Genomic DNA, 15,402 nt, shown 5'->3' with positions numbered 1-15,402 from the left:
TGCTCCACCTCCTCCTCTTCTTCCTCGTCCAGCTGTCAAGCAGCAAGAGGCACCTGGGCTGGTGGCCAAGGACCATCCAAGGGAGGACTCTGTTTTCCTGGGACAGACTCACTGAAGGTGAGAAGGAGCTCCAAGAATGGGCATGTTTCACAGATGGGGAGACTGAGGCCAAGGGAGGGGTGGGTTAGAGGTTCCAAAGGTGAGCTGGCTCCTGAGGCAGCCCTGGTGCCCCTTTTGCCCACCTGTCCACCCCTCAAGGCCCACACCCCTCTCATGAGCTCAGGGACGCTGCCTGGAGGCAGAGGCTTTGAAGAGAGAAAGGAGGAAGCAGGGCCTGGGGAGGCCTGTCCTGTGGACGGACGTGGCTCTGGACATACGCCTCCCTGACTGGACAGCCTGGGCAGAGGGTACAGCCCCCAGGCAAGCTCATGGCCTGGTTCTTCCTTGGGAGAGCTCTGGCCTGGGGCTGGAGCTCAGGTCCCTCTGGGGGTCATTTCTGACCCAAGGCTTTGAGGTTAGAGGGGTCTCATCCTGTCCTAGTTTTCAGTGGTGGGAGAGAGTCTTCCAGAACTTTTATGTTAGATTGGAAGAGGAAGTCAAACAGGCCACCCATTTTTTGTAGATTCCTTTATGTTGAAATAGTTGTAAACTATTAACAAATGAATAATGAGAAAACAATTATCTGGTTAACTTATTACTTATTATGTAATAGTTCTGAGACAAAGTCCAATTCAAAACATATTACTGAGGATTCTGTATTAGTTGATTTTAGAAATGGCATAATCCAAACCTATTTTTCCATAAATGATGATTATTATTTTTTTGGCCACACTGCATAGCTTTTGGGATCTTAGTTCCCCAACCAGGGGATCGAACCCTCACCTTTGGCGGTGAAAGTGTGGAGTCCTAACCACTGGACTGCCAGGGAATTCCCTCAAATAAATTTTCCTATGTAACCTCTAAAGAATTTTTCACTCCCGTCATTTGGCTCTGGAAAACTTTTATAGGCAACAACACTTTTACATGAGAAAAAGAAATTAAGTACAGTTGTTAGGCACAGCTTAAAAGGGGTGATATGCACAAACTATAATAATTACAAATCAATACTTATTCAAACACACATTTGAATTTAAAGCATTCAAATAATCATTGTTTTAGATAAATTTAACATATGCTTCGAGAATCATTTTTAACATCTCTTTTCCTAACGCACTATGGAAAAAAATTCCTTTCTTATTTCTTCAGCAGTAAGAGCCTCAAAAATGTTGTTATAAACCTGGATTCACCTTGTTCTCTTGAGAAACAAGCTGAAGAGGTTTTTGGATCTGGTTAAAAATATTATCCTAAGGGAAATATCCACAGAGAGAAGCCCTGTGTCTGTCTATAGGGCTTGGGGCTGGGCTGGGTGGTGGGTCCAGGAAAGTCCATACAACTACAGACAGGGGGTGACTCAGAGGGGCTCTAACCAGCGTTCTAATCATTGGAAGACCGGGGTTGAGAGGGGTGGCAGATCCTGAATGGTCTGAATCATTTTAAACTTGGCCCTACTTGATGGAACTCTTTGAGAAACAAGGATTTTTCTGGATAGTGTTTGTCCTTGAAACAAATGAATTACCTCATTCAGTGTTTCAAAAAAATTCACTGTCTCTTGGTTATAGGCTATCAACAGTTAGAATATCTTAATGCATAGGAAAACTTTAAATTCTGTTACTGGAAATGCTTTAACAAACTGTATCAGACAGCTTATGATAATGTCAATATCATTTATTCATTCAATTGCTTTATCCCATCTACTCTCTCTTTAGGCAAAATTTGATTAACGAATTTTTACTACCCATCAGTCATCTGTTTTGGACTCAAACTGTCCTTAATTGGCTGCGAAATACACATGTGTGTATTGATACATGTGATGTATCTATAAAGTCGCACGTTGAGTTGTTACAGGTAGAAATGAGTTCCGCAACTCCAGAGCTATACTGAACAAGACCTGTTCATACTTACCAACATTCACTCATAAAAAAATATATATATATATGTGTGTGTGTATATATATATATCTATCTCTTTCACCCTGTAGAATCCTTTCCTTCTAACATCTTTTCAACCAGTCCTGCCAATCAGATAAGAAACACTACAAGATTGGGAGATAAAACCTTTCTAAAACAAGTTTCCTAATAGAAATTAATTTTTTTAAAGTCTACTTTTAAAGCAGCAGTTAGAAACTTTGCTCTTGTAACACGTCAGTAATACTGTTACATCAAATTGTGGATTTAAATAAGTTTAGCAGTTTCTTATCTCTTTAAAAAATAATACAGATTTCTGTGTTATTTAATGGCTTCTCCATTCTTCCAATTCCAAGGAATACAAAGGTCTCCATCCTGCATAACAGAGTAAAAATGTGAAATGCACAGGTGCATCCCTTGTAGATAAGGCAGTGATTGTTCTAGAAGTCTCTTACAACAATCCACCATTTGTATACTTGAAACGCTGGGCTCCTTATAAAACTTTTCCAGAGAAAATTTCTTCGTGGAAGCCTGCATCAATTCGTTTTCAATGACTTTCAACCTGTTATGTTGAAAACAAACATCTGATTGCCATAAGCTATAACCAAATAAAAGAACATAAAATGTAAAAAATATTTTTGTATATTGGGCCATAACTTTCTACTCTCAACACTGAAAATGGTATCCACAAAGGCCAAATTTTACGCTCAGAAGACTGTCCATAGGTATCTTGTAGCACCTATTATTTCCACATGTATCTCTATGTATTTGTTAAATCTTTTTACCAGTAATGGGGTAAAGGTAATTAATACAGTAAGTTTTTTGGCTTTTTAAAAATTTTTATTTGTTATTTAACTTCTAATTAAAAAATGTTTTTAATTGAAGTATAGTTGATTTACAATGTTGTGCTGGCTTCTGGTGTACAGAGAAGTGATTCACTTATACATACATATATCTACTCTTTGTCAGATTCTTTTCCCTTGTAGGTTACTACAAAATATTGAGTATGGTTCGTGGGCTCTACAGGAGGTCCTTGTTGTCTAATTAATGCATAATTCAAAAACCTCTTATCCCTCCTCCGGGAACAGCTGTTGGTGACTGAGAAAAGCAGGAAGCCGAGAGCACCACCGGCAGCTTCAGGAGGCCCTACAGTCCAACCCTGACCCGGGCAGGAGCGGCTTCTGGAGATTCCTGAAAAACCCCAGGACCAGGGGCTGGAGGAGGCCACCCTCCCCACTCTCTCCCCACCAGGGCACAGGTTCTGTCTTCCGCCTGCCACGGGTAAGACACAGGTGCTGCAAGTCAGGCAACCTGGAGAAAGTTGTGCAGGGGCTGGAAGGACAGGACCCAGATGTTAGCTGAAAACAGTGGTCTTTAAACGGCTCAGCAAGCCGAGGGTGGTGCAGAGGTGCTCTGAGGGCCCTCGTGAGTATGGATGGCCTCCAGTTCCTTTCCTCTTCAACTGGAGCATCTGCCAACCTTGATCTTTCTTTATCAATTGGGTTTCCACTTGAGAATCCACTTTATAAAGAGAGATGCAGCTCAAAAGTGTCTGAAAACCACTGTCTCAGAACAGGCTTCATCTAAGGCAAGAAGGCTGCCTAACAAGCACCGAGTGGCTGCAACGCAGTCGGCCAGACTAGGGAGGGACCGCGGCGCAGGGAGAGGAGAGAAGGCGGCGGGGAGGGGAGACTCAGCCGGGCCCGGGCAGACGGCTGCAGAGGGCCCAGGCCAAGGGGGCAGGTGGGACGGGACCAGCAGCAAATGGTTTCTTTACCCTCCGTGTTGGAGGGGACAGGGATGAAGGCTCCGGAGCCCAGAGCCAGGAGGAGGCCAGGGAAGCATGAGCGTCAGTGGATCCAGTCAGTGAGTATTGACTGAAGCCTCCCATGTGCCAGGCCCTGACCCCAGCACTGGAGCGAACGAAAGAGACAAAGCCTCTGCCTTCATAAAGCTCACATGCTGTTTGGGGGGCACAGACAGTATCTGAACAAGGAAAACAGCGTGTCATAGGGAGATGGGCGGCAAGTGGGAGGGATGAGGGGAAGCTGCTGGGTGGCAGGGGAGCTGAGACCTGAGGCTGGGAAGGGGCGGAGCCTGAAGCCATGGGAGAGAAGGGCTCCAGGCCAGGGGCAGAAGTGTAAGAAGCTCCTCTGGCAGGAGCAGCAGGGGTGAGGGCAGCGTCTCAGGAGGCGAGTTCAGGAGGCCGACGGCAGGGCCTCGCAGGCAGGAGCACATCCGGGCTCTCAAAGGACCACTCGCCCCGGCTGCTGGGCTGAGGATCCACGGGGTGGGGGCGTGCATGCAGAGGTGTGGACACCGGACAGGACACCACAGGATGATGGAGGCTGAGACCCGGGCGCAGCGGGAAGGGACACGAGACGGGAGGGGTTCTGGAGAGACAGAGAAGGTGGAGCTGAGAGGTCTGCCGGGCCGGGATGTGGGGAACGAGGAAGCAGGACAGGAATCGAGATGAATCACCGGGTTTGATTTACCACAGCAACCGGTGGATGAAACGCTCAAAAACTAAAATATTTGATTTTTCTTTTCCTTTTTCTTTTCCTTCCTTAAAAATCTACTGGCACTATTTCAAAGCTACAGAATACCCAGTGCAAAAACAGAAAAAGCAGCAGATACGATGTAGCAAGATCATCAGGCCTCATAATGGAAGGTAGGTGAGACTTAGTTAATTAATTAATTAATTAATTTCTGGTTTATCCTTCAGTGCTTATTTTTTTAAAAGATTTTATTGGGGTATAGTTGATTTACAACATTGTTAGTTTCAGGTGTAAAGCAAAGTAATTCAGTTATACATACACATATATTCTTTTCTCATATAGATTATCACAGAATATTCAGTAGACGTCCCAGTACTATACACCAGGTACTTGTTGTTTTTCTATGTTACATGTAGTAGTGTGTGTATGTTAATACCAAGTTCCTGAGTTATTCCTCCCCCTGCAATGTTTCCCCTTGTGTAACCATAACTTTGTTTTTGAAGTCTAAGTCTGCCTGTTGTGTAAGTTCATTTGCATCATTTAAAAAACTTAGATTCCAAATATGAGTGATAATCATATTTGTCTTTGTCTGACTCACTTCACTGAGTATGATCATCTCTAGGTCCATCCATGTTGCTGCAAATGGCATTATTTCGTTCTTTATACGGCTGAGTAATATTCTACTGTGTATATGGACCACATCTTCTTTATCCACTCCTCTGTTGATGGACATTTAGGAGGCTTGCATGTCTTGGTTATTGTAAGTAGTGCTGCAATGAACACTGGGGTGCATGTGTCTTTTCAAATTATGGTTTTCTCCAGATATGCCCAGGAGTGGGATTGCCAGATCGTACGGTAGTTCTATTCTTAATTTTTAAAGAAACCTCCATAATGTTCTCCATAGTGGCCGTTACCAGTTTCCATTCCCACCAGCAGCTTAGGAGGGTTGCCTTTCCTCTGCACCCTCTCCAGCTACTATAGTTTGTAGACTTTTGGGTAATGGCCATTGTGACTGGTGCAAGGTGAGACCTTGTTGTAGTTTTGATTTGCATTTCTCTAATAATTAGGGATGTTGAGCATCTTGTCATGTTTTTTTTTTAAAACAGTGTGAATAAAAGTTAACTCTTGAAATTGGCTTCTTGAAATACTACACTGATTTGAATTCTTTTTCTATTACTTATCCCAGGACATTTCTTGAGGACAGGTGTTATTTATTTACAGCCCTGCAGGTCTTGTGAATATTAAGACCTGGGCAGGTGTCACATCCCTAGAGCCGGAGCAGGCTTGGTTCCCAAGGCTGGACCGTCCTGGAGCTGGGGAGGATATGCCAGCAAATGAGCCCCTCCTTGGCCCTCTAGTGCCTGGTCCCCTCTGGATGGGACCACAATCTCCAGATCCAGGTGGGCCCTCCTAACAGCTAAAGCAGGCCTACTGCACCCAAAGGATGGTGGACTTTCTGGGCTGGAAGAGCTTTGAAAAGTCACCTGGGTCTCCACGTCTCCTAGTGGTGGGCCTCCCACCTCCAGCTCCGGCCGTAGAGTCGCCCCGCCTCTGGACGACAGCACACTGAGCAGAGCGATTTGGCAGGGGTTGGGTATTGTCTGGGGGTGAAGGGGAAGGGGCAGTGAGACAAAAACCCTTGGGTGTTTGTTCTGGCACATTCCACTCTAATTTACAACCCAGAAACAAGGGTTTCCTTAAGGCTCTGGGTGCCCAAGGCAGCAGAGCTGGCATGAAGAAATCCTGCCGCCTTGTGGCCATTTCCCAGAAAAACAAGTCAAAAACCAGTGCTGATGGGCACTTAATAGTCACAAGGCCTGGGGGGGCTGTAAATGACACCTGCCCTCAAGAAATGTCCTGGGGTTGGTAATCACAAAAGAATTCAAACAGGGCAGACTTTCAAGAAGCCAATTTCAAGGGGTAAATTTTACACTGTTGAAAAAAAAGGCACATGAAAAGATGCTCAACATTGGTAACTTTAAAAAAAATTTATTTTTATTTTTTAACATCTTTATTGGCGTATAATTGCTGTACAATGTTGTGTTAGTTGCTGCTGTATAACAGAGTGAATCAGCTATACATATACATATATCCCCATATCCCCTCCCTCTTGTGTCTCCCTCCCACCCTCCCTATCCCACCCCTCTAGGTGGTCACAGCACCGAGCTGATTTCCCTGTGCTATGCGGCTGCTTCCCACTAGCTATCTGTTTTACATTTGGTAGTGTATATATGTCCATGCCACTCTCTCACTTCTTCCCAGCTTACCCTTCCCCCTCCCTGTGTCCTCAAGTCCATTCTCTATCTCTGCATCTTTATTCCTGTCCTGCCCCTAGGTTCTTCAGAACCCTTTTTTTTTTTTTTTAGATTCCATATATATGTGTTAGCATACGGTATTTGTTTTTCTTTCTGACTTACTTCACTCTGTATGACGGACTGTAGGACCATCCACCTCACTACAAATAACTCAAATAACTCAATTTCGGTTTTTATGGCTGAGTAATATTCCATTGTATATATGTGCTACATCTTCTTTATCCATTCATCTGTCAAACATCGCTAATTATTAGAAAGATGCAAAGCAAAACTACCATGAGGTACCACCTCCCACCAGTTGGAATGGCCATCATCAAAACATTTACAAACAATAAATGCTGGAGAGGCCACAGAGAAAAGGGAACTCTCCTATGTCATTGGTGGGAATGGACATCAGTAACAGCCACTATGGAGAACAGTATGAAAGTTCCTTAAAAAAACTAACACTAGGAGCTATAATATGATCCGGCAATCCCACTGCTGGGGCGTATATCTGCAGAAAACCTTAATTCGAAAAGCCACATACACCCCAACGTTCACTGCAACACTATTTGCAATAGCCAAGACATGGAAGCAACCTAAATGCCCACAGACAGAGGAATTGACAAAGAAGATGTGGTACATACATAGAATGGAATATTACTCATCCATTAAAAAGAACAAAATAATGCCATTTGCAGAAACATGGATTGACCTAGAGATGATCATACTAAGGGAAGGAAGGAAGTCAGAGAAAGACAAATATGATACCACTTACATGTGGAATCTAAAGAAGAAGTGATTCAAATGAACTTATTAACAACACAGAAACAGACTCAGAGTTCGAAAACAAACTTATGGTTAGAAAAGGTAACACAAACACAAATGCTCACCAACCAATCAAGAAGCGGGCTATTTGTTCAATAGGATCTGGCCAGGAACAGTCACCAATTCCACAAGTGAAACAGATATGTGACTCCTTCACTTTTTTGATGCATAAAATGACCCCATCATCTCCTGGGAAACGGATCATGTCCACAACCCTCCTGCGTGGCCACCCTTTCTCTGTTTCACATCCTTGGCTTTTTAAACAAGCAATTTGTGTAGATCAAGGAGAGAACGGGCAGCGAGGCCAGAGAAGTAAGTAACCAGAGGGGGGCCCCACCAGCACACTCGGACAATCACCCCGGTCCTCCACCCACCAGGCTCCCGCCCCCGCCCTCCTTACCCTCCTCACCCTCCTCCCTGGACACGTCAGCCTCGGCCTCCTCGGCCACAGCCTCTGCTTCCTGTTCCCTTCCCAGAGCATCAGCCTTGGCTCCCCTCACGCATGACCCCTCTCCGTCCACCACCCCTGACACTGAGGGCACTTGCGTCTCCTGCGAGCCTGGGGACCAGGCCTTCACCTTTCTACCAGTGGCGCCTTTCACAGCTTCCGATCCACAACGGTCACAGCAAATGACGGCTGCATGAATCAATGAATGCTTGCTAGCCAAACCTCCTTAGGCCACATCTTTAGGAAAACCACCCTGTTTTGAATATAATACTCTCCCTTTCTTCACAGTAGACCCATGAAACATCTTCAACACTATCTTCCTGCCTACAAAACTACGGACTATGACAGGATTCCTTCAAAGATACAAATGGCATAGAGACAGCACTGCTTATGAACCAAAAACCGTTTTCACCTTAAGATTTCTTCTCAATTTAATGACAGTGCAGACGAGGCTTGTCTTCTATCAGCAGATTTCAAAATTTTAAACAGTGAAGATTCCAATTAATCAAGTAGTAACTGAGCTTTCCCCCCTTGTTGCCCCCCTTTTCCATCTGCACAGTTTCTTTCTGATACTTTTATCTTTCACTCTGCTCCTGAGTTGACTTTTATATTAACAAGCCCTGCTTCTCAAATTGAGGTGCATGGTGGGAAAGCAACTGAGGTTATTATACTGAGAAAACAGCCACATCCAATCCCTGGTACAACCAGGGGGGGGCGAATAAATCAATATGTTACTCCTAAGTGACATACAGTTTAATACAGTCGATTTCCTAAGTTCAATACAGTTTTAATTTCCCATACTTATGAATTCTGACTACCTGAATATTTTCAACGATTAGAAAGAATGGTAAGACAGGAAGAGGGCTAAGAGCACTCACTCTTCTTTTCTTTTCATGTTCTCTCTTGCCTGTTGGGCTTTGGTGAGAATAAACCACTGGAGGTTTGCTGGATCGCAGAGGATCGGAATGTTAAAATGCCCAAGTTCGTGCAAACTTGGAGCATATCTGTCACTGTAATAAAGCATACGTAAAAGGAAAAATCAGCGAGCTCTCCACCCCCACTCCACCCCCAAAGAAACGATTTTCTTAGTCTGATTAATGGAAAAGGAACTCATCAAGAAAATCCACCTTAAAGGTACAGTAAGTCCCCTACATATGAACGAGCTCCGTTCCGAGAGTGCGTTCCTAAGTCCAATTTGTTCATTAAGTCCTACAAGTTAGCCAGCTAACACAATTTGGTTATATAGCACTGTACTGTAGTAGGTTTATAGTACTTTTTACACAAATAATACATAAAAAACACTTGAAATAAAGATACTGTACTACTCTACTCTCTGCAGTACTGTACAGTGAAGTACACAAAAGCACAACCACTTGTAGAGGATGCACGCGTGTGACAATGTACAGCAGACACATGACGAGACTGGACAGGTGAACGCACGTTTGCATCTTTGAAAGTTTGCAACTTGAAGGTTCATATGTAGTGGACTTCCTGTATAGGAGAATTGATTTGAAGCTTTGCTGTCCCCAAAGAGCCACACTATCAGGATGACCACACCCTTCCTGGCCCTGTGACCTTCCTCATCTGTAAGATGGGGGCAGTAACCCACTGCATGGTGAGGCTGTGAGAGCTAAAGAGATGATGCATTTAAGCACCGAGCATGGTGCCTGATACGCACACTGCTGATTTCACATTAGTTTAATCCTATAAAGTTTTCCACAGGACTGATTTGCCCTGTAAGTGGCAATATATTTACAGAATGTTCTGGAGACTCAATCTTTCAATCCTCTCATGTTGGCTTTTCTCATGTGTAAAAGAGTGTTGCCAACAGAGGTGGTGGCATTCCTTTCTTTAATTCCTAAGAATCACACATAGAAATACAAAACAATTTCATGCATGGACACACACAGCCCATCTTGAGTGAATGAATAAAAGTAATTGTTTTAGATACTTGCCTGTTAAGGATCATTTGCAAACCACGCAAACTTCGAGGGTGAAAAGGTATTCGACTTTTCAAGAGTCTATTATAGAACACGTCGAGAAGAGAGTAATATTCTTCAAGTGTCAACACTGGCTGTAATTCTTCGATATAAACAACTTGGATGCCACCTAGAAGATAGCTTATTTGGTCCTCCAGAAGCATCAGCCTCTTCTGCAGGTCAAAATAACTCGGTAATCTTTCAAAAAGCTACAGTAATTTTTTTTTGAAAAAAAGGGAAGGAATATTTAGTTTTATGGTACTTTAATAGTCCAAGTTTAGGCCTCCAATAAATGGTATTGAGAAATTCTAATAAGAAAATTATAAATTATTTTACTAGAAGGAAAGTTCAAGTAAGCAATAAGAAAAAAGCTATGGAATGCTGGAAATATTAATATTCAAAACAAACCACTGTAAATCTTAGGAACTTTTAGCTAGGAATTGAAGAGATTGCTGAAGAAAAGAAATATGTTCCAAATAAAAATAAGTCTTAAGTACTAACATTTAAATATTCAGGTAAGAATCTCAAATTAGGTTAGAAAGATTAAATGGTATAATAAAGAAGGGTTTTAGAAATAAAGTCTACATATTTCAACTCCAAGTCTATTCCTTCAGAATTTCTATTCTATTAGAAAGTGTATTTCTTCAGAATTTCCCTTAATTGAAGTAAATTCAATTATGGAGCACCTACCATGTACTTAAGCACTAAACTGAGGTCCTTGGAATATAGAGATTATAAGAATTTGTGTCCCTGTTTGCCAGGGCTCATGGTCAGGGTGCAGGGAAACAAAACAGCAATCAATTCAGTGTACCAAGTGCCACATCATGGTTAAGGGACTGGAGGGTCAAGCAAAGGTTACTAAAGACGTCTAATGTAACCAATATGAAAAGATAAAGAGGATTTAGAGTAGGTTAGACGCATTGCTAATTATTAGAGAAATGCAAATCCAAACTACAATGAGGTGCCACCTCACATTGGTCATAATGGCCATCATCAAAAACTCTACAAATACCAAATGCTGGAGAGAGTGAGGAGAAAAGGGAACCCTTCTACATTGTTGGTGGGAAATGTAAGTTGCTGCAGCCACTGGGGAGAACAGTATGGTGGTTCCTTAAAAAACTAAAAATAGAGTTGCTATATGATCCAGCAATCCCACTCCTGGGCATCTATCCAGACTAAACTATAATTTGAAAAGATACACGCACCCCAATATTCATAGCAGCACTATTCGCAATAGTCAAGACATGGAAACGACCTAAATGTCTATTGACAGATGTATGGATAAAGAAGATGTGGTCCATATATACAATGGAATATTACTCAGCCATAGAAAAGAATGAAACAGTGGCATCTGCAGCAACATGGATGAACCTAGAGATGACCAAACTAAGCAAAGTAAGACAGAGAAAGACAAATACCATATGATATCACGTATATGTGGAATCTAAAATATGACAGAAATGAACTTATCTACGAAGCAGAAACAGACTGACAGACATAGAAAACAAACCTATGGTTACCAAAGGGGGAAGGAGGTGGGGGAGGAATAAGGAGTTTGGGATTAGCAGATACAAACTACTATATATAAAATAGATATACAACAAGGTCCTCTTGTATAGCACAGGGAACTATATTCAATATCCTGTAATAAACCATAATGGAAAAGAATATGAAAAAGAATATGTATATGTATGTATAACTGAATTATTTTGCTGTATACCAGAAATTAATACAACATTGTAAGTCAACTATATTTCAATTAAAAAAAAAAAGGAATAGAGTAGGTTAGCTGCATGTGGGAAAGTTTCAGGGGAAGAAAAAAGCACGTGCAAACCTGGAAGCACCAATAGGGACAAAGCAGGTTCAAAAACAAGGAGTTTGGTGTGGCTGGAGGGTGGCACACGTTGGCCTAAGTGGAAGGAGGCGAGGCTGAAGAGGCAGGTGGCGCTGGGTCGGGGAAGGACCTGTGTCCTACATTACGGACTCAGGTTTTATACAGAAAGTTGCAGTTATATTAGAGGGGTTCAAAGGCATCAAAAACTCTGCTATAATAAAAGCAATAGCAGTATAAAAATTCTACAGAGTATTTATTAATATACTTCTAACACTTTTTGAAAACCAATTTTACTACCTACTTTTGACTTTTTCTCTCAACGAGTTATTCATGTGTAAATGGTAGCTACGTTTTAAACACCTCTAATTTTGAGATAACTGTAGATTCACACGTCTTTCACCCAGTTTCTCCAATGGTGACATCTTGCAAAACTATATACACTCACAACCAGGAAATGGACATGGCTACAGCCCACTAACCTTGTTCAGATTTCATCAGTCTTACCTGCACTCGTATGTATTTAATCATATGCAAATTTATCACACATAGAGATTCATGTGACACGACCACAGTCAAGACAGAAGAGTTCCATCACAAGGATCCCCTCTGCTGCACTTCCATAGCCACAGACACCTCTGCTCTCGCACCCCCTGACCCCTGCAACCATTAATCTGTTCTTTCTATAATTTTATTATTTGAAGAATGTTATATAAATGGGATCATACAGCATGTATTCTTGTGAGATTGACTTTTTTCATTTGTACAGTGCCCTTGAGAGCCACCCAAGCTGTTGCCTGTATCAGCAGTTCATTCCTTCTCACCACTGAGTGGTGTTCTGTTGCACTGATGTGCCAAGGTTTGTGTCATCATTCAAACACTGGAGGGTGTTAGGGTTCTTCCTAGTTTTTGGCCATCACGAACATTTGTGTACAGTTTTGGTGTGAATATAATTTTTCGTTTCTCTAGTATACACGCCCAAGAGGGCAGCTGCCAAACCACATGGTAAACACGTTTACTATTATAAGAAACTGCCAGACTCTTTGCCAGAGTGCCTGTGCCATTTTACATTCTCAACAGGAATGGATGAGTGATCCAGTTTTTCTGCATCCTCGCCAGCATTTGGTGGTATCATCATTTTTCAGTTTAGCCATTCTGACAGGTGTGCAGTGACATCTCATCGCATTTCCCTGTGGTTTTTCATGTGCTCATTCGTCACCTGTATGTTCTCTTCTGTGACATATCTGTTCATGTTCTTTGCCCATTTTCTAATTGTTTATTTTTTTTACTATTGAGCTTTGAGAGTCCTTTATATATTTAGATACAAAGACTTTGGTAGGTAGGTGGTTTGCAAATATTTTCTACCAAATATTTGATTTGAACAGATATTTCACCAAAGAAGATATACGTATGGCAAAAGAGCACATGAAAAGATGCTCACCACCATTCATCATTAGAGAAATGCAAATTAAACCCAAATGAGATAGAACCACACACCTCTTAGAGTGGCTAAAATTAAAAAGATGACCATAGCAAGTGTGGAAAGTTTCTTAAAAAGTTAAAATACCCTAACATATCTGGCCATTCCACTTTCAGGTATTTACCCAAGAGAGAAGGAAATATATGTCCATATAAACTTTGTAGATAAATGTTCATAGCAGCTTTATTTCTAGTAGCTAAAAGCTGACATAACCCAACATCCATCAATAAGTGAATGGATAGACAAACTGGTATATCCATATGATAGAATACTACGTGGAAACAAAAAGGAATAAATACACGGAATAGCATGGATGAATCTCAAATTATGCCGAATGAAAGAAATCAGATCCTAACCCCAACATACTCTGTGATTCCACTTATATAAAACTAGAAATATAAACTAATCTATAGTGACAGAAAGCAGACCAGTGGTTGCTTGGGTAGGGGGTGGTAGATAGAAGACAGGGTTTACAAGGGACATGAGCATTCTTTTGTGGGTGATGGATGTGTTCACTATCCTGATTATGGTAATGGTTTCACGGGTATTTACATATGTCACATCTCATCAAATTATACCCACTAAATATGTACAGTTTATTGTAAGTCAATTATACCACAGTAAATCTGCTAAAAACAAAACAAACAAAACAGCAGAATGAAGGCCTTTAGGCTATGCTTCAGAAAAGACTATAAAATTTCCAAATAAAAACAGACTTAAAAATCAGTCCTCTAAGATTTTAAACTACAAAATATTAAGCATCTGATCTGCAAACAGATGATTCAATATTTTTTTAGTTTACTGACATATTAGCATAGTTTGAAACAAAAGTATGTCAACAAATTAGAGATTTTTTTTGCTTTTAAGCTTTTTCTTACTTTTGTCCAGTGATGATGGACATCCATTGTTCCCAGCATCACATGGCCCACTGCACTCATCCCGGACCGGTCTGTAAATATTATTGTGCATCCTGATGGTAAAACACAAACCTTTGGTCACTGTCCAGAGAGGCTTCATTCTTTCAGCACTGTGCAAATAATTACGTAAATTTCATGTATCAACTCAGGATTAAATTCGGTAGAAGCTTAAAGCCTAATTTTATGTCACTGTTTAAGTCAAAGGAACAGATTTTAAAATTCAGCTGATATAAAGTCACATCTATCAATACAAAGACTTTTAACACTTAGCTTTCCTCTAGAATTTACAGATGTGTATAGCCGTTAAGGGATATGGATTTCGGAAGTGAATGGAAATTGTTTACCTTTTGCATTTTTAAGGCTTTCCAAGTTCTGCTGGGCTAAGCGGCCTAAACTGTGCAGCTGGCTGCAGCGGTGGGCGATGCCCCAGCTCCTCTGCCACCTGGTCCAACAGAGCACACGGCCCATTAACACCCGTGTCCCCCAAGAGGGAGGCACACACTCGCCCCCACTGCTTGACTCCTGTGAAAGCCGAGGAGTTGCTTTCTCAAGGAGACACACAACATGTTTCCAAACTAACTCATGTTTCAAGAAGCAGCCAAGTGGGAAATGAATCGTTTACCAGAGGGTTAAAAATCTTAGCACTATATTCAGCTATCCAAAGACTTAAAACAAGCAAATACACTGTGTTGTTTCTCTTAAAATAAGAGGATGAAATGGGGAAAACTTTGACAAAGATCTTTTTCTTCTTTACATTGTTCAATGACCATGATGTTGTCTTAGATTTAAGTTCCAACTAGGAATTCCAGTTTGGTGTATCAGAATTTTTTTTTATCATATTCTAGAGAAAATGATTATTATGACATCATGTAATCTGCTCATTTTATAGATGAACATTATTACATCTCAGTGACAAAATGGAACTTAATATTCACATGATGTCACAGAGGCACTTCTGTATATGTGTAAAGAGCGCCGGTATTAAGTGGTATCAGAAAACCAACCTTCGAATTCTAATTCTGTGATTTACCAGCTCCGTGACCTTCAACAAACTGCCTCTAGTCTTCCTTTGGTTTCTCTTTATGCTTGCCTGGTGGGGACACTTCTTACAGCACAGGTAGTGT

At 41.6% G+C, this 15,402-nt stretch overlaps 1 protein-coding gene across 7 annotated transcripts in view; it reads right to left on the bottom strand.

The window, feature by feature from the left end:
- Positions 1-678: 678 nt before the first annotated feature.
- The window catches only part of TCAIM (T cell activation inhibitor, mitochondrial), a 38,135-nt gene continuing 23,411 nt past the window's right edge, over positions 679-15,402 (bottom strand). For 3 of the 7 annotated variants that reach the window (XM_059077359.2, XM_059077356.2, XM_067005656.1), the window contains exons 7-11: positions 14,623-14,720; positions 14,240-14,331; positions 10,027-10,259; positions 8,950-9,081; positions 679-2,565 (exon numbers count right to left, since the gene is read on the bottom strand). In XM_059077359.2, the coding sequence (XP_058933342.1) occupies positions 2,325-2,565; positions 8,950-9,081; positions 10,027-10,259; positions 14,240-14,331; positions 14,623-14,720 (796 nt within the window). In that variant the 3' untranslated portion in view covers positions 679-2,324. The remainder of the gene's footprint in view (positions 2,566-8,949; positions 9,082-10,026; positions 10,260-14,239; positions 14,332-14,622; positions 14,721-15,402) is intronic. The other 4 variants (XM_067005655.1, XM_067005658.1, XM_067005657.1 and 1 more) reach the window with 3 other exon arrangements.

The sequence above is a fragment of the Kogia breviceps genome, chromosome 10 (assembly GCF_026419965.1).
Source record: "Kogia breviceps isolate mKogBre1 chromosome 10, mKogBre1 haplotype 1, whole genome shotgun sequence".
NCBI lineage: Eukaryota > Metazoa > Chordata > Mammalia > Artiodactyla > Physeteridae > Kogia > Kogia breviceps.
Note: the sequence above shows the minus strand (reverse complement) of the source record. Positions and strands in the feature narration are given on the sequence as shown.